The 19879-nt window shown below is 40.6% G+C and overlaps 2 protein-coding genes across 2 annotated transcripts in view; one reads left to right on the top strand and one right to left on the bottom strand.

Annotated features, from left to right (window-relative positions):
* The window catches only part of adam22 (ADAM metallopeptidase domain 22), a 66095-nt gene that overhangs the window by 21272 nt on the left and 24944 nt on the right, over window positions 1-19879 (bottom strand). The window contains exons 5-9 of the mRNA XM_073485531.1: window positions 18345-18427; window positions 13890-13953; window positions 1059-1125; window positions 840-916; window positions 144-218 (exon numbers count right to left, since the gene is read on the bottom strand). Of these exons, the coding sequence (XP_073341632.1) occupies window positions 144-218; window positions 840-916; window positions 1059-1125; window positions 13890-13953; window positions 18345-18427 (366 nt within the window). The remainder of the gene's footprint in view (window positions 1-143; window positions 219-839; window positions 917-1058; window positions 1126-13889; window positions 13954-18344; window positions 18428-19879) is intronic.
* cldn12 (claudin 12) lies at window positions 1798-5497 on the top strand. Its single transcript, XM_073485532.1, has 3 exons — window positions 1798-1928; window positions 3127-3384; window positions 3480-5497. Exons 2-3 carry the CDS (start codon window positions 3166-3168, stop codon window positions 4308-4310), a joined length of 1050 nt encoding a protein of 349 aa, XP_073341633.1. The 5' UTR covers window positions 1798-1928; window positions 3127-3165; the 3' UTR covers window positions 4311-5497.

Below are 19879 nucleotides of genomic sequence, written 5' to 3'. Positions count from 1 at the left end.
CGGCTGGCATTTAAAGACGCAGGCACAGGCACGAGCACATTTAGGCTTCAGAGTAATACATTACAATAATATAATATGATTTTACAGTATACACTGTAATATAGTTGTGCATCCATACCATATCTTCATAGTTAAAATCTTACCATTAAATGGTCATTGATCACCATCAGCTCGATGTACTTGATCTCATCAGCCACGCTTCGTGACACATGTGGAGCCTGAGAAGAAACCACACGTTTATTTAGTTTTCAAATAAAAACAGATAGACAGACTCAGTGTGCTTCGATTTTTTAACATCAAGGACGATTTCAGAACGCACAGACACAGCAAACACAAAGATCAACTCATGTCTCTTGCGTCACAGAGAAAAGAAAAGACAAGACACGACAAATCAATAGGGATGAACTTTGCGAAGCTAAACCAGGTTTGTCTGTTTCCCAATTTCCAAATAAAGATGAGAGCAGCTCTGAGCGCTGAGAGACAGGCAGCTGCAGACATCTGACTGTGTCTGAGAAAAGACGAGGCTGGAAACAGCCTCTACTCTCAAGGTAAATATTTCATGAAAAAGAAGAGGAATAGAAGAAGAAGGGAGAGGGGTGAAGAGCTGTTGTGTGGGAGGAAAACGAGGAAACAGTGCTCTCTCTTCAGCTTTGTGAATTAACATAAAAAATACTGGCAGGTAAACAGGTTTGGACAAAAAGTACCTAGAGCATAATTATCTCTCTATTTTGCATTCACACAAACAAAAATGTGCACATCATAAAGTGACGTCAGTCCATCAGCATCCATCTGCTAATGATGATGATTTCCAAACTAATTTGCCTGGAGAGGAGTCATACCTGTCTTTTTTTTCTCCTGTGAACCACTTTCGATCCTGGAAATGGAGGGCTGGGAAAAGGCGGCTCTGGGAGATCACCTAGAGAGCATACACATTCATTGCTATCAGTAGTAATGCACAGTACATTACCTATCCAAACAGTCAAACACTGTTTAAAATTAACAAGAATGCATGATTAAATTAATTTCACTACTCCTCATGTCTCCGGTCATGATCTTACCATTAAAGAGATCACTAAATCCGTCTTGCCCTGCAGATTTATAGATCATGTGAATGTGGACATCTCCCTGAAAGACACAAAACGAGCAAATCAATCACAGATTACAGGCGAGTGTCTGATGTACAGCTGCGTTCAAGTTCACCTGAGGTAAAGCATCTGGAAATTATATTACATGTCCATGCTGCTTGTTTGATTCTGTCTAATCCGTATTGATGACCTGTAGGCCTATGTTAATCTTATCAGATTGTCAATTTTGCTAATATTGTACTCACAGACATACCCAGGGGGGCTTCTGTGTTTGCATCCGTCAAACTCAGAGCAACAAGGGGTACGCGAGAGGATCATCAGACAAATAATTGGACAGAGGCACATGATATCATGTGGTTTCTTATCAGACCAATTTATATGATTTGCAAATTACACCTTAGAGATTTATTTCCATATTATTATTCTATTTCTAGGAAACATTTTTTTTAATTGCCTCATTATTCTACTTATAATATGCAATCTATGTCTAATTGTATCATCTCTATGGTTTTGATGCTCTGTGTGTGTGTGTGTGTGTGTGTGTGTGTGTGTGTGTGTGTGTGTGTGTGTGTGTGTGTGTGTGCGTGCGTGCGTGTGTGTCTGGGGAATCATTTCAGGAAAAACACTCATTTTGATGAACGAAGATATCGACGACGCATGCGCGAACCACCTGTGAGACATCGCTGAGGGAGGAAATACCTCACACGTCCTGTTTTCGCTTCACTCTACTGTACTTGTATCGAGAAGACGCTGTTGTGTTTAAGGTCCGACTGTGTCAAGAAAGAGCAGGCTGAAATGCCTCCCCCATCGACCTAAACTTGATTTAACTGCCGATTAAATAAGGTATCGTAGTCTATGTTTAATGTATTTATCGTGTTTGAGCTTCACATTGAGGAATTCGGGGCGCAACAGGTTGTTGTCATGCTAACTTTTTTAGCCATCAGTTAGCTAGCTATGTGGCTAATTTGAGGGGTTAGTCAGCTCACACGTACCTCACAGTTCTTGTTCATATTTTCATTATGTTGGCGATAAATAGCAGCGAAAGAAATGTGTTGATTTAGCGAAAAAGATATATGCAACAATAATTAACGCTTGGTGTTTTACAAGCCAACGGGCTAAAAGAGCGATGTTAGCTAGCTAATTAACCTGACAGGCTAACGTCATCTGGAAAGCTGTTGAATATGACAGCTTCCTAAATACCTGATATTACTCGGTTATTATGTATATATATTGCCATCTCAGTCAGTATTGCTGTGTTGATGCAATCGTCATTAACCTCTGCTGATGTCTTTGGTCACTTATTATCATGATGACTGTATTGAAACAGAAACGAGTAACAAGGTGCTGTACATTTGTGAATCGAGATGAAAATACAATGAAATAAAATACACAACAACAAAATAAATGTGAGTGAGGAGCAACATAAACAAATAGAAACGGATAAGCCATATCTGTGTTTGTCACTGGACAAATGACAGACCTGAGGGGCCCTTACTGCAAAAGCCTGCTCACCTTTAACTTAATTAGGATAAATTGCAAATAGCTAAATGTGATGATAAAATAGTTTACAGGAGTTTCCCACAGTAAACTTCACTTACAACCACGATCAGCCGCTGCTGCACACTGTCACATTAAGAGCGCCCAAGCATCTACTGTAATTCAATTGCTCATTGTTTAGCTGTACAGTCTATGTAATGCACTGCAGTATAGACAGTCATGCCGTGCAAGCTCAGCCCCGGAGTCATTCTCACTTTGTTTGCTGATGAAATGAGAGCATTGTTACTCGGGGACAGCAGATATTGGGTCAACTACGCTGTGGTGAATATAAATACAGGGGGGTTGCCCATAGCTAGGTCAGTCTGTGGCACAGTTAGCGTACTTCAATAGCAATGGGGCCATTTGGAGAAACTTGTATAACCATGCCTGTTTTCTTGTAATCAGGAGTTACGTGAACAGAAATTATATTTAAAATATGGCCCCATTGCTTTCCACTGCACTTCTACCAGTCACTTCTTTCTGTCTGGCTTCCTCTCTTCATCAGGAACTCTCCTCGTGGCCTTAGTTCCTGTCAGCATCCACCATGTCGTGCCGGGACATCCATGCTACCAACGCTTTTTCCTTCATCATTGCCATTGTGTCTGTGGGAGGGATTGCTGTGGCAGCGTTAATCCCACAGTGGCGTATAACGAGACTCGTCACCTTCAATCGCAATGCCAAGAATATCAGCGTGTATGATGGGCTGTGGGCTAAATGTGTGAAACAGGATGGCTATTCAGGATGTTACTACTATGATTCAGAGGTATCACTTTGAGATATTTACTTTCATTTCCTTTTGCTTTTTAATTTAATATCCTTAACTGTTCTCACAGAAATCATGTCTTCCTGTGTTTTTAGTGGTACTCTAAAGTGGACCAGCTGGATCTGCGGCTCCTGCAGTTCTGTTTGCCTATAGGCCTGCTGCTCGGCTCTCTGGCCTTGCTGCTGTGCATGGCAGGAATGTGTAAGACCTGCTGCTGCTCAGACAAGCCAGAACCGGACATTAAGACCCTCAGATTCCTGGTAAACAGCGCAGGCTGTCACCTGGTGGCAGCAATGTTTTTGTTCCTTGGCGGAGCCATCGCCATCGCGCCCTCCGTGTGGTTCCTCTTCCGCACCAAGGAACTGAACACCAGATATGACAACATCTTCTCTGACGGCTTTGCTGTGTATGTATCTATCGGCTGCTCTGGAGGACTGATGCTCGCTTCCCTGCTGATGTTAATGTGGTACTGTATGTGTAAAAAGCTGCCTTCACCCTTCTGGTTGCCTCTGCCCTCCATGCCTACCTCTCTATCCGCCCAGCCTCTCACCGCCAACGGATATCCTCCTTCCCCAGTTTATGGTCCTCAGCCCTTCCCACCACAGACCTATCCCCCCACAGTGATCGACACCCAGCCTTATGTGCCTGCCCAGGGCTATGTACAAAGTGTGGTCGCCCCTGCACCACCACAGGTGTACATGTCTCAGATGTCTGCTCCAGACGGGTACGGTTCAGAGGTGGGAGGGACCCAGGCCTACAGCTACGCCCCCTCACAAAGTTACGCTCCCTCACAGAGTTACGCTCCCTCACAGAGCTACGCTCCCTCTCAGGGCTATTCATCCAGCTACGCAGGCCACCGCTACTCTTCCCGCTCACGGATGTCTGCCATAGAAATCGACATTCCCGTGCTGACACAGGGACAGTAAGAGAAGAGAAGCTGATATCCTCAGCACATTGAAGGCATGATAACACTAATAGAGTATGATAGATGAAAGTTAATAACATGAGAGCTATTTACAGCCCATAGAGTGATAGGTTCAAGAATTCAGTCAGTCAGTCCAGGTCTGTAAATTGCAGATTATAGAAGCCGAGAGCCTGGAGATACTATATGAAGGATGAGATTTTCTCTTAAACGAAGATCACTAAAGCATTGATGCGAAAACACTGTATTCAATTGTAGAAAGGGAAGAAAATATAGGCAAACTACTGAAGGACACCTCAACAGACTAGCGTTTTTTACTATGTTACCAGCAGAGTAGGACCACTAAACATTAGCTCCTAACTTGCTTAAGTGGCCAACGGACCAACCTGACAGAGACAAGCAAATAGTTACCAGCATTTGGATTGTGGTTCAATGTAAATAACCATTTTTAACTTTGGATTAAAGAAGCCTTTTCTGACAGCTAGTCAGCAAAATAAAAGAAATTCTGTTACATTTGTTTATGTTGGACACATTACATTAATCCTTAAGTCACTTTTGCTTGTGTAAAGCGTAAAGTACAGTGGTCTTCTGTTATCACTACTGAACGTAACACTGGTTGTCATCAACTTAAAAATGCGGTTGTTCTCAATGAACGACTAACTGACTCACCTGTTTGTGTAACACGAGTTGTTATTGTATTGTTTTAATGGCGCAGTGCCCTGTGAAGAGCAGCTGTTAATGTTTTTAATGCACTAATTCTGTGAATACTGTGCCAGTGCCTTTGTTCACTGACTTTATTAGCCTTGAGTATTTTCTAACATATTACTTAATCATTTATTGTAACATGTGCTTTTAATAAGTGTTTATGTCAAAAAAAGATGGCACTAAGAAATATGCTAATGTTAAAAACACTAAAAAAAATGTCAGGAATGAGAATGCAGATGATTCAAACTTATGCCAACAATTGTAATGTTGTAAGGTTGTTCAGTGGTAATACTTGTGATTCAGCCACATTTAACTCACAGTTTAAATCTTGCCTTTTTTATGTTTTGCATAATGAGCACTGATCAACATGCCTTCAAAGTCTAATGTGTAAATCATGTTATTCTACAATGTTGAGGTCAATGAAATGTTTTTTTTTTCCTACACTGGTGTTATTTTTTATTTTTTATTAAAACATACATCACAATGCATCTGTGTGCCTGTCTATGTCTCGGTGTAACAATAGGAACAATTTACTAACAGCTTTAAATTACTTAATAATGTGTAACTGCAACAAAAATACAAAACACAATCACATTTCTGTCAGACTGAAATACAAACTGAGAGTTTGTAACAGTTTAATTGATAAGTTGTTGGATACAATCAATGACCTGTGAGGTCATAAAAATGTTACAGCTCCCTTTCTACTCCCTCATGATGACTAGTTTCAGTGAGGGATATTAAAGTCGTTCATACGTCAGTGACAGTCTGCATCAGTGATACTGAGGCCACATTTACACCACCTGGCACCCTCTTGGTTTGTTTTACACTTTCTTTTGTTGTACACTTTTGGACTGTGCCTTTAGGCGACTTCAGACTAAAAGTTAGACTCATAAAGGTTGTTTTATGTTTTTACTGGTGTTCATCGGCTGCTCCCTGCAGCTTACTGTTATACAGAATACTGACGACAACATGTTTCCATAATACTGCACAACTGCATCAGTTGATAGCTTCATTCTCACTTTATATATAAATCACATTCTTGTGTAGGTTTATGATAGGAGCTACATTTGTTCAGCTGTTGGCTTTGACTCGTAAACAAAGCGCTCAAGCTGTAGACCTGTTGAATCTGTATGTGTTTGAAGTACATATGTTCCCTAACAGCAGCTAGTAGTTACTGCAATAAGAAAGTCTTTGGTGCAGTGAAAGACCTTCAGCCTTACTGACATAATCATTATATTTGCATATAAACAAGACTAAGCTACCACATGTAGTGCAAAATATCTACAGTGATGCAAAAGCGAGTAACCAGTAACTAGGGCTGAAGAAATATCAAAATATTATTGATACAGAGTATGGCCAATGGCAATATCTAAGTCACAGATGCTGCAAGTTCTTGATAAAGATCAAATGTGTCACAACAAATTGTTATAAAAGAAGCATTGTGGTCATACAGAGATGCTCTGTAGGCCAACAAATCATAATCTCCAGACATAAGGGAGTCTGCTTGTTTGGTACAGGCCCCGGCAAAAATCACATCATCATTACCCATTTATATTTTTCAGTGAAAATGAAATGCAGTCGTTCTGTCCTACAACTAATGTTTATGTCCATTATAAAGTCCTGTTTGTAATATTTTGGATTAATCAATTATTTATCCTATAAAATACCAGAAAACATTAAAATTGGCTCGCACAATTCAAGGATTACTTACTACAGGATAAGGTTAATGTAGGATAATCTACCTGGTATAAATGCTGCTTTCTAGGGTCCATATGCACATTAAAAACAATCAATAACAACATTTGTCCAGAGTTTGTCTTGTCTCTAAAACCCAAATATCTTAAATTTACAAACATATAAACAAGGGGGAAAAGCCTCAAAAATTATACTGGAGGAGCTAGAACCAGATAATGGAGTTTGTAAATTACCTAAATGATTAATCGGTTATCAAAATTGCTGGAAATGTTTCTATTGCTCGCCTGATCATTAACACACTGTACTATGTGACCAAAACAAAGCTCCTCTGCTTTGCACTTTAAAACATCTCTGAGAATATAAACTTTTGTCCTGAACCGTGATCCGCTCTGTGCGTCAATATTGAAGTTATCACCCCGTAGGCTCTGGAGAGATCCCAGACCCAATTAAGAATAGTGAGCACTCTATTAAAACGAGTCTTTTAGCGCTCCAGTGTTTTGTCTTATCTTTGATGTAGTCCTCGTGGACCTAGCATCTGAATTAACAGCCAGCCTAAATAGCAGGAGTCATAATTGGAGCCAACTCCGTCTTTGATGTGACACTTTCATGTTGACTGAGAGTTTAGCAGCTGATGATTAATGAGACTTTAATAGAAGTGTATGACATATCTGTTTTTGTAGCACATGCACACGGCACCATCCATCATTATCAGAGCAGTTACTCCTGAATAAACTGTTGTAATAAAGCTTTTTCTTGACCAGCGTCTTCTTTGTTCCCCGGATCATCACCACCAGCATACAGACTCGGCAGGGAGTGTGTATGGATGGAGATTTGGGGGTCTAAACACAGATGGCTCTCATATGTTGTGCTACAAAGAGATGGGGGGCGGAGCCTGGGTTGCCAAGGGAGATGGTACCTCAGACACAGACTGCTGGCTCATGAATTTAAAGCAGGGAGGGGCAACACACGTCTCGCCCTCGCTCTCTCTCTGCATGTGTGAATGAACTGGTCCAGGGTTAGTAATATGGAGTTGGCTTCAGGCCACAGGGAGACCCTCCGTCTTCTTAATCCCATCACAGAGCTGCATTCCCAGTTCATACTGGTTTAAGAAATCCTCCTCTTGGCACCTTATGCAAACACCCCCACCCTACAACCTGCCACCACCCCCATCATCACACCCTCTCCTTCACCCTCTCAACTCCCCACCCCCTCTTCCTCAGTTACCCTCTCAACCTCCTCTCCTCATCCTGTAACTGCAGGTCGCCACACAAACCAGTCAGGATCAAAAGATGGGAGGTTTGGGAATATTTTACAGAGATGCTACTAGTCTCCGATAAATATTCAGTTTAAAATGATTTTAAATCCTATTTTGGCAAAATAGGTCTGAACCACCGCCAACTGTCTGAAGGAGACAGACATTCATGGTCCTCAGAGAAAGAATGGTGATCCCTTAATATTTACCTTAGTGCAGGGGTCCTCAACTACATTTGTCCAATGTCTCAGCAGACACCGTGAGGGCTGGACTTTCAAATAAATAAATAAATAAAAATTAGCGTATTTGACTATTGTTTAATATTTTCACCGTCTTGCAAAAATGATGTTATTTTCATTAGCTTATGTCAGTGTAAACAGACTCCTAAAAAACATGGAAAATCCATAATGATAACAACATTCACACACGTGGAACACAAATGTTTCTTTGCGAGGTGGGAAGCTTTGCCGGGCCTGATGTGGCCTGTGGGCCGCCACGACATTCCCACGAGCCTCAGCTGTTTGTGTAGTTTGTGATCATCATTAACAATATACTGTGCCTGCTTCACATCAGCATTTCAGCACTGTTATTGTGAGCGTGATAGTGTGATAGCGTTTAGCACAAAGCACCTGTGCCACTGTATCTCACAAAGCTGCTAGCATAGATGTAGAATCTCACGCTTTTTCCCAAATACTAGGCTACTACATACTCGTTCTATACAGTATGTACATGTACTGCAGACTAGTAGTCATAGTGTGCGTTTTTAGCAGTCAGTATACAAAAAAACTTCAAATACAGAAAGAAAAATGTCTTTCTTAAAGCTCCTATTTGTAAGATATTTGATTTTTCAGTCTCATTCCCGACACTTTGGGTTGATGACTGACCCGACCTGTCAACCCAAAGCGTCAGTATTTGACAAGCTGGGAATGAGACTTAAATTAAATATCTTACAAAAAGGAGCTTTAAGATTGATTACTTATTTTTGTTTTTCAAGATCTTTCTCCAGCGGCTTCACCACCATCCACCATTTAATTCTATGTATATAGGTTAATTTATGGTAGGATTTATTCTATATTTTTCTAGCTGCGAGGCACTGTGGGACAATGGCATCCATCAACAGCTCAGTCAAAAATCAGCAGTATTTAGTATACAAACAAACAAAAACTGCTGTGTCTTTGTTTTTAGTCCTTCATAGCCGCTGCAGAACTGAACTCATGGTCACTGCACCATCAACAAAACACAACACTTCGTCTCATTCCTCCCTGAAAGCGAACAGAAAGAGCTGTCAAGATGGAGCCGCAGAGGCCCTGAGGTGCAGGTGGGGTTGGAAAGGTGTCCAAAACAACAAGAGGGCCTAGCATATGGTGTTTTCTGCATATGCAAGCCAGCATCTCACATCCTCACTCCGAGTCGTCTGCACGCACACGCTCACACAGACACTTACTGAAGAAGTGCAAGATTTATCGGCCACGTAACGCACGGGTACATCACGTTCTTAGCTTGTGAACTTTAATTTTGGCACTCTGTGTTGCTCACAACTGTAGTCTGCTTGTTCACACGCCTTTTTACATAACGCGATGAGACATTTTGAGACCAGTTCAGCCGCAGAAGGTGACAAGAGCAGCTTGTTCAGGACACACTTAGCTAATGTCCTGCATAACTTTTTCTGCCTTGGCGGAAGAAGGGCAGATGGGCTCTACCATATGGTCGACAGGAGTCCTGCCGACTCTCGATCTCAAAACACACCCTGTCCCTCCATGTTTTTTTTCCATCACTTTGAACTAGATCATAACAGCTACAAATATTGGTTCAACAGAGGACACAAAGCTTCTGCATTAAATACCGTAACAAGAACACGACTGAGCATTCAACCTTTAAAATTAACTCAAACACACACTATTCTCTGTATGTGTGTGTTAATGCACAGCTTTTTACAGCAACTGGCAGCTGGGTGTCGGTGTGACGACCTGCAGACCAAGCGGACTCTCAAAGAGACACACAGACTGAGAGTGAAATGGAGAAAGAGATACACCGAGAGGAGCCCAGAGATGCAGAGGGGACGAGACAGTCAGTGAGGACCATCGCCCACGGGGAGCACACATCCACAGCTCAGTGCTGACAAACTGACAGCCGCCGCCGGCCTCGGGGGCAGCGCCATACCCGGCATTGTTATGCAGACAGGATTCCCCCACCTAACAAGCCAAAACCAACACTGCCAAAGAGGCTGCGTGCCAAATATTAGGCAAAAAGAAGATATTCAGGCCCAGTATCTTTGTCATACAGTCACTTGTGCAATATTTCATTAGTGAAATAATTATATTCTGTATAATATTTTAATGTGTATTTTTATTATTATCATTATTGTATCTTTATTCAATTCATTGGGTGTTATTTATTTATAAAGTGTAAATTTTTCTACTCGTTTGTGTGTATTTGCTCCTCTAATTGCCGTTCCTTGATTTTATTATAAGCTGACTCAGAGAGACACACACAAATATTCCAGTGTACCTGTACTGGCCTGTACCTGTGCAAATGGCAATGAAAATCGAATCTAAAAAATAAAGTATTCCACACTGGAAGGGGACAGCCAATGTGTCCAATGTGCAGTGACAAACAAGAATTAAGACCCTTCACTTGATCAGAAGCTGAGTTAAATTCCTGCATTCAAAATGTTACTTAAAGTAGAAACAGACACCAAGTGATAGTTTTGTTGGCGCCACTGGATCATTTCAGTTTTCCAGTTTTCAGAGTCACAAATAACAACACAGGACAACACATGAGTTTATTTATTCATTTTGGCGATAATGAAGACGTGAAAGCAGACAGAAATGGTGCCAGGCTGCCAGCCGGACTGGATCACCAGTCAGCCTTCATTTTCCCAGAAGATTTCAGTGGCAGACAACACTGCACAGTGAAGGCGAGTTTTACAGGGAACCAATCTACAGTGAACACAGGCGGTGTCCTTATTCTATAGCCATCACATTGTGTTATAACATTTATTTCATAATGATACGTAAAGGCAAAATACTTGTCATTTGCCAGTTTATGTAAAAGTCACAGTGTTATCAGCAAAATGTACCAATGTATCAAATATGCATATGTGAACAAAAAACAAGTAGTATGAAGTCTTTTGTGGCTCCAGAGGAAGCTGCATGTAATCTGACAGCGCCTCCAGAGATGTCACTCAGTGACTAAGTTGCATTTTGGGTAATGCAGGCACCAGTTTTTTGAGAAGGAAGAAGAATGTGTGGAATAAAACAGGTGATATCTCCGATTCTGCTGTATCGATTTTGATCATTTGCAATGCTACATCAGCCGACTGCTTTTCAAAACCTGGCGCCTGCATTACCCACAAGGCAACTGAGTGACATCACTAGAGGTTTTATCAGTTTATCAGATTACATGCAGCTTCCTCTGAAGACACAAAAGGCTTTATACTACTTTTTTCACATATGCAGTATCATTCCCCAAAACTTGTGAGCAATAATGTGTAGAATTGGTGGAATTACCGTTTAAGTTAGCCTTTAACTTGAAAGTGAGGAATCACAGGCAAAAGAATGAAGGCTTGTAGCATCTAGCAGAGAGCCTCTTCGAATTTTGAAGTGCATTTTACGTCACTGTGTGTGTGTGTGTGTGTGTGAGTGACCAAAAAACGGCTACCGAGTCAGATACTGTATCTCTGAAGAAGAGTGCTGCAGCAATATTCTGAGTTAAGATCTCTCTCTCTCTGTCTCTCTCTCATTGCTTGAATAATTCAGTCCCTCCAGAAAACATTGGAGAGGAATGACGGAGGCAGAGGGGTGACGAGGAAGATGCCAGAAAAGGAGGGAGTAAAGAAGATGTTGAAGGGAGGAGAGAGCTGTGACAAAAGTGAAATAAACCTAGAGGGCTTGAAGCATCGTTGTTTCTCATCTTTGCTCTTTTATCAATAATTCAGAATACTCTTTTGCTTTCATTAACTTTGGATTTCCTCTCCTCTTTCATTATTGTATAGCAAACTTCCATTTTAAACCAATTAGTCATTCTTGTTTTAAAGTTTTCCTGCAAAAGATACAATAACAAGCTATCTTATTACTATTACTACTGTTTTTTGCTCCTTCTCCGTCGGTGTATCCGCCTCCTCCTAACCACTTTATCCTCAGTCCACACTCCTCTTTTCAGTCCTATCTTGATGTCCATCCTCCTTATTTCCTCTCCTTCAACACCATTGGTACTAAAGCTGTCATACGGGGATGAATCTTAAGTCGCTGTGTGCCAGGTGCACATACACACTTCCACACAAGAAAACACACACACACGCATGTATGGACACAAACACAGACACAAATCCTGACCTCTCTTATCATGCCTCCTTTCGTCCCTCACTGATTAACACCAGACACACACTTCTTCTGGACGTTTTTAATTAGAGCAGAAAGGACACACACACACACACACACACACACAGTATCAGCTGCTTGTTCTTTCGCTCTCATGCTCAAGGCGTCTTTAGACAATCTCAGATCTGTCCTTTCGTTCTGACTATAATGCCTGTAATTGTTATTATCTAATTGGCTGTAGGCTTTGTAATCCTGCAAATCTCCCTGTCCTGAGACCTGCGAGCTGCACTCAGGGTGGCAGCGACTGGTATGCGATCTGTAACTGATTCGGGTTTTGTCTCAACCACCTCTCAGGACAATAATTGACCCCTGTGTGAATCCTGTAACACCAGGACTCTCACTCATTATCTGCTGCACACACAGCTCTGTAGGGCAGTGATTTCCTGCCAGAGGGGGCGTACTTCTTCTGCAGCTGCCAGGAGGTGCATTTAAAGACTGTAAGTAAAGTAGTGCTCATGATTTGATAAAAAGAAATTGGTTTGGAAGAAAAACAAATAGGCAAAATCGGCTACAACTAACAATTATTTTCATTTTTGATTAATCTGTTGATTATTTTCCTAATTAATCGGTTTGTTGTTTGCTCTAAAAAATGGTGAAACATGTAAATCTGTTTCCCAAAGCCCGAGCTGACCTCCTTAAATGTCTTGTTTTGTCCACAACCCAAAGATATTCAGTTTACTGGCATAGAGGAGTAATTAAACCAGAAAAAATTAACAGTTAAGAAGTTACAATCAGAGAATCTTGACTTTTGTTTACATAAAAACTCACTCAAAGCAATTAATTGATTACCAAAATAGTGGGTCATTAATTGATTAATCGATTAATTGTTGCAGCTCTACACACAAACATGATAACAAATTGGCTTTAAGAGGGCTTTGGCTAATTCGCGAACAAAATTACTAAAAGTATGAAAGTGGAAACATCAAAATACACTTAAAGTACTTAAAGTAAAAGTACGCATTATGCTTAGTGTCATTTGATTCATGATACAAACTTCCCTTCAAACCTTCTTTTATAGAACAGCATTTATGAACTCTTAAATAAGTTGCTGGGTTTTATCTTTTTACTGTTACTCATTTTATTTTATCCCACGATGTTTTATAATCCTTTTGTTGTATTTTTAGCATGTTCATTTGTTTTTAGCTGTTGTTTGTTTTTCTTTCTTTTCCTTTTGGTGAAGGATTTTGTAACCTTGTTTAGAAAAGTGCTATATTATTAAAGTTAATTTTTACATTTTATTGTTAAAAACAATAAATCGATATTCAAACTAGTTGCCAGTGAAGCTTCTGTCCACCAACTGTAATCGACTCGTAGTATAATAGTGTAAATAACGTCCAGTTTAATATCAAGAACACAAATGGAAGATGTCGGCAGTGGGCAGCTGTGTGGGGAAAAGGTTGGGAACCACCGCTACAACTGACCGGGGAAATTCAATACGACTGAAAGGCAGCCGGGCGTGAAGACATGAACGAAGAGAAAATTAATAAACCCCTCTGTGAGGAGCCCGCACCAGCACCTGTACATACATTTTCATGTAGATTGGAGTACTTACATCTCTGCTGCCCTGTCCTCCAGGTTCAATCATGTAGGTGTGATTGCCATCGAAAAACATCCCACTGAAAAAGAGACAGAGGAGGGGAGAGGGGGGAGAGAGAAGAGCACAAATCAAACCCAGTTTCTGTTGTTTTATTCATTACTAAAAGGAGTAATGCATCTGAATTCAACTCCTCCTCAGCTATCAGTGTGATAGATTAGCCATTTCTGTGCTTGCCCACAGGGGGGTTATTGTATTATTGGAGCATTTGTCAGAATAATAACTGTAATGCACTCCTACAAGGTGCAGTTTTGGACAGACTCCTCCGCTGGCCCGACTTGCTGTATTTGGCATATGTGCGGCTTAGGAGGGGTGGAGGATAATGTGAAACAAAAGGTCATCCAATCATGCGAGAGATTTCCCCCCACACAGCATAACTTAAAGGTCACCTACTGTAAGGATTTTATCTGTGGAACAATGACTAAGAGTTTGAACTGTTGACCACAACCTGCAGTGACTAAGACGTCTATGAAAAGAGTGCGTTTGAGCAGAAAATCACTGCAAATCCTGATGATCCTCTCTAACATTTATTGAAAGATGTAAAGCCATCGCATGCACTTTCACTGTGTGCACTTAAAAAAACACTAAAAATACATTCAGCACATGAAGGTACCAGAGAAAGAGGCAACGTCACACACATCATTTCGACCAAGCAATCATTTTAAAAAGTCAGAGATCAATTTCTCATTTAGCAGCCGGATGAAGGTCTCCTTGTCTCTGTCCGCCCGGGTGTGCGCATGTGCACAAAAGCCGGACATCATCCGTTAATTAACTTTACCTGAAGCTTTTAGGAGATTGGCCGGGTCAGACTCACAATCTGTATTTCACCTCCAACTGTCTCTTTATTGCCTTCAATACACAGAATTCACCTTCAACACTCGTCATCCTGGTCCAACATTGCACTTACAGCAGATTACACACAGAAAAAAGAGAGAAAACACAGGTGAGCCTTTTTGTTCTGTATGTGAGTCTTCTTCTAATTTTCCCTGCATTGTTTTATATGTCCTTTATATAACATTTGTCATTGTGAAATTGAAAACTGTAAATAAAACATACTAAAAAGGAAAGTGTATTTTGTTAGTTTGTTGTATCAGTATGGAGCAGATATAACATGTTATCATTGTTGCCGATCACAAAATAAACATGTAATTACGATTTTAACTCTCTCAGGACTCTCAATCAGATTCTCACTGGGAGCCATAGAATCATATATGAACATACAATTTTCTGCCAAAGTTGAAACAAGCTTTGTTATTTAAACTGAGCAATGTCTGTATTTTTGTTTAAGTCGCTCCCTTCTTACTGGTTTGAAGTTGGAAAATTGTGATGTCACATACTTCTGTGCACCAATCAGGATTTAGCAACATTTGAATCTTAAGCTGATGACAGTTATTAGTGAGGTGATTGCCTATCAAATCTGATCAAACCACATCTCTAATGTGCTTTGAGTGACACAATCTTTATTAATTATACTAAAGGATGTTGTTTCCTAACGTAACCTATTACTACTTTACCAATGTTATGTGTTGAAAACATGTATGTTGAAGTAAACATGTATGTAACGCTGTGATCCTCCCCTCTCACTGAAGTTACATAGTGAGGAAACAAGTGATGGGGGGTGGAGTGGCTGAGACAGAGACACCATTAACACTATTACAAGACACTGTACCATCAAAATGATTTCAAAGCTGTTATTTTAAGGGTTAAAAAAAAGTTACATAGCGTTGCTTTAAAGAAGCTATAATCAATATCTTGAACAATATATCAATGAATAGATATGAATCTACAGAGAGTTATCATCTGATACTGCAGCTCTCCTACAGACAAAGTTAGAGACAGGCTGGTGAACATAGCGGTGCATGTCGCAGCTGAAGTGTCAGATAATTCCCTCAGGAGTCAGTAGTGACAGAAAACATGTATTTTGGACTAACATTCACCAAGTGGCAAGAAACACCACTTCATATCAATGGTTTCTCAGTTACTTATGGTTGTGTGAATACACAACAAAGGTGATGTCCTCAAGTGGCCCAAAAAAAGTTATTGCATAGTTAAGTTTTTTTTTTTAATCTTAATAAACTTATTCATTTAAGATGTGAAGGGCTTTAAAGCAACAACACATAATTTTGCACACATCAAGTACATTATTGTTGAATTAAAGAGCTCAAAATTTGAAGTTATGTCTTTTTAAGAAACGAGGCGGTGAAGTGCTCAGGTTGATAATTTCTTAATTAGTATGAGGATTGGTTGAAACGGGAACCCTAGTCAGTGCCTCACTGTCTACAGCTTATGTGATGGGAAATGGCGACATGATGGATGAAGCTGAGAGCATTATTGCTCTGTATACAGTTAATACCCTATTGCATTGCAGGGTAAAGTTTCTCTTTGTGTGTGTGTGTGTGTGTGTGTGTGTGTGTGTGTGTGTGTGTGTGTGTGTGTGTGTGTGTGTAGAAAGAGGAGGGAGCAGGATGTATATTATGGTAAATATCTGACTCAGCATAAGGGAAATACTCTCCCTCTAATGTCTAACCCCTCGACACCACTATACACTCCCTGAACTCCCTCCCTCTTTCACCCGCATGCACGCGCACACACACACACACACACACAGGGGCATATGATTGGTGTGTCTCCGTCTCCTATATAATGTCTTCTTGTGTATTTATTTCCATAATAAGACATTCATAATTTACAACCCAGAAAACCTGAGGTTTCAATCAAGAACATACTAACACACATTCACATTTGGACTGATGAGCAGTAACACATTACGCTTTAGCCAAATAACAGAAGTCTGTAGGAAACACTTTGAATCTACTCCGTCACATTATATCCTACTCTGTGTTATAAATGAGACCGGTCTGCATGTGCAACACATCTACCTCATTCGGGTTTGATTGATTCATGCCCTACTTTTCATTATTTTGTAAGCGCTGCTACATAATTTGCTCTGCTGACAAACATGTTGCCACAATCACATGAAATATGCAAACGTTATTAAAAGCCGGAGCTCAGTTCAGCTTATTCAGCAAGTATCAATCTGATTGCCTTAATTAGCTGAATTTACTTCCTGCACTGATTATCTGGTTTGTTTAGCCTGACATTATTTTGAAGGAAGATATATTGGATTGAATCGAGCCTTGATAAGGCGTAATGGATCGAGAATGAATAATAACGCTCTCAGGAGCAACTGATTGGAACATATTGGAACAAGATGGCACACAGCAATGTCTCTCTCCAGAAATCATGACTCGGTAAGTCGATTTAATCCACAGACCTTGATGAGAGAAGTTTTGGGAACTATTTTCTTTCAACCAAACTACACCCAGCAGACATCACCACACAGAGGGAAGCGCGTCATGGACAAGAAGCTTCACAGAACTGAAGCTTTCAAATAAATGTGAAATACAAAGTATCTAAAAACTGTACTTAAGTCCGGTACTTGAGTAAATATACTACTTGAGTTACATTCCATTACTGGATAAATAGCACTTACAGGTAAGAGGAAAAACATGTATTTTTGGTTTGAGGTGAAACTGTCCCTTTAATTTGCAAGCAAAACTAAAAGCTATTAGCTGTATCTCTCTGTTTTTGTAGAGAAATCCCTGTTACTCAGTATAAATATGTCCAGTCATTACAACTAAACATTAATTAAATGCAGTCCTCAGAGATCCAAACACTAACAAGCATGATGAGTCACATCATGAATACAAGGATTCCTGTTAATGAATGAGCCGTGGATCAGGCTGACAAGGAGCTTCTTCTAGTAGTTTTCCTTACTTGTTTACAGATTTTAGCGCAATAAATTCTGCTTTCTTACTTTTTGCAATTATTTTCCAAAGACCCCTAATTAATTCATGTTAAAAAAAACAGCAAGCACAAAATATACAGTACAGTCTGTCAGGAGTCTGGGGTAAAGCACTGTTGGTTTTTCTTCTCAGCAAATGTGTGTAAGCACCTGTGATAAACTGTAATACATGCGCATGTGTTATACCTAATTATTCACAGGTGCTGTTTTATGCAAGTACGATACATATTTGCCCTGCAGGAAGGCTGCTCCCTCGCTTCACACCTAAAGCATACACACACATATACTAACAAGCATCTACAGTGTACATGCGTTCCTCCCAGCAGGCCTTGTGTCTGACCCGTCTCTCTGACAGAGCACTGCTTTGGAGCACAAACTCTAAAAATACCGACGCGAGGAAAAGGCGAAGAGAAGGCGTCTGAGCAGCTCCTGTCCGAATGAATGATAACCTGCGCGACGAAAGATGCAGAGAGACAGAGAAGGGCTGGCTAAAACTAATTACACTGACTTAATGGATAAATGGGAGCAAGGCCCAGGACTTGGATGAACACAGGCAGCAATGTTGGCTAAGAAAAAAAGTCAAATAAACACATAATATTTGTACTTACTGTAATCCATGGCAGGTTGAGAGAGCCACAAAAGAGTGAGGAATGTCTCTGACCGTCCCCTGATAGTAGCAGTGCTCCCCTCCCTGTGAGCAAAACACAAACACACACAGATTAACATCTAACACGCGGTTTCCTCCTAAAATGTCTCCACTCACTGCTTTTATTACCATATTCCATCAGGAAATGAGTTCAGAGCGATCAATCACACATAATTCATTTGCTGACACACACAGAGTGCAAGTGTGTTCTGGTGTACGTGTGTGTGTGTGTGTGTGTGTGTGTGTGTGTGTGTGTGTGTGTGTGTGTGTGGTACTTTGCACTTTGAGCTTAACTCAGTCACATCCAACCATCTGTGTTTTAACTTCTCCTTCCTCCATTACAACTTCTACCCACACGATAGGAAGCCACAGCATCGGTCACTCGTAAAAAAGTTTTCCATCTCTGTCACCACTCACCATCAACTCTTCACCCTCTTTCTTCATCTGTCTATATATACTGTATGTATGTGTGTGTGTGTGTGTGTGCTTCTTCCCTTCTCTGCAAGCATAAACACACATTTATTTTCTATAGACGTGTATGATGTCTAAGTGTCTAAGTGCTCTGCAGGCCATCTCTTCCTCGTCCATTTCTCGTTGCCTAACAGCCATTAGGCAGGAAGCCGGTCTCCCCGAGGAAACCTAGCTTTTATCGGAGGATCAATTTCTGCTCTTCAGTCTGAAGCTGCGCACAGCAGCAACGCACTGCTTCGTCCGCTCTTACTTTAATCCACGTCTGTCTTATAGCTTTTTGGGGAGGATGCATGTATGGAGTTGTAGTTGTTGTTGTTAACTATATTGAAAAAAGTACTTAAAACCTGAAGATGTTGGATCACGACTGCAGGAACTTGCTCCAATTCAGCCACAACAGCATCCATGAGGTTGGCGCCTGATGTGGTTATTAGATGGGTTTGGGGTCAGGACTGTGTGCAAGCCAACCAAATTCTCATGGATATTGTCATATTGAAACTGGAAAGGCTGCCATCACACTCTCTGAATATCTGCAGTCTTAATATTATCAGACAAATTGGGAAATATGTTTATCCACATTCATGCCAAGAACTGGTTGAGAAATGTCTGTGTGTTAAGTGTGGAGTTGGAGCCAGCAGCTTGTTAGCTTAGCTTAGCATAATGACTGGAAACGAGGGTAATCAGTTAGCCAACGTGCACTTCAAAAGCTCACTTAACAATACGTTACATCTCGTTTGGAGTCTTGACTTCACCCAGAGGTTGCTGGACAACCAGTGGAGACTCCAGAGAGTGACATTGTTGATTGTTGCTTTTATACTTTGTTTGTTGTATCGGTTAAATTGATTGAGATGTGTTAAGTAGTGAGTTTAAAAATGTGTGGGTAGGGAGACTTTGTTACTTTTGGACAGCTCACTACCTCTGTGGCTTTATATTTATTATATACATCTCTCACAAAAGTAAATATGTTTCTCAAAACACTGAACTACTCCTTTAAGATTTCCCTTCACTGAAACAAAATGTAAACGTAAT

Source organism: Pagrus major, chromosome 17 (assembly GCF_040436345.1).
Source record: "Pagrus major chromosome 17, Pma_NU_1.0".
Taxonomy (NCBI): domain Eukaryota; kingdom Metazoa; phylum Chordata; class Actinopteri; order Spariformes; family Sparidae; genus Pagrus; species Pagrus major.
The sequence above is the reverse complement of the archived record's forward strand: the minus strand, read 5'-3'. Positions and strand labels throughout refer to the sequence as shown.

Bases quoted from the DNA above. Each gene is read 5' to 3' on its own strand.
- cldn12 (XM_073485532.1), top strand. From the start codon at position 3,166: ATGTCGTGCCGGGACATCCATGCTACCAACGCTTTTTCCTTCATCATT. The intron at 3,385-3,479 runs GTATCACTTTGA...CTGTGTTTTTAG, and splicing joins GTTACTACTATGATTCAGAG to TGGTACTCTAAAGTGGACCA.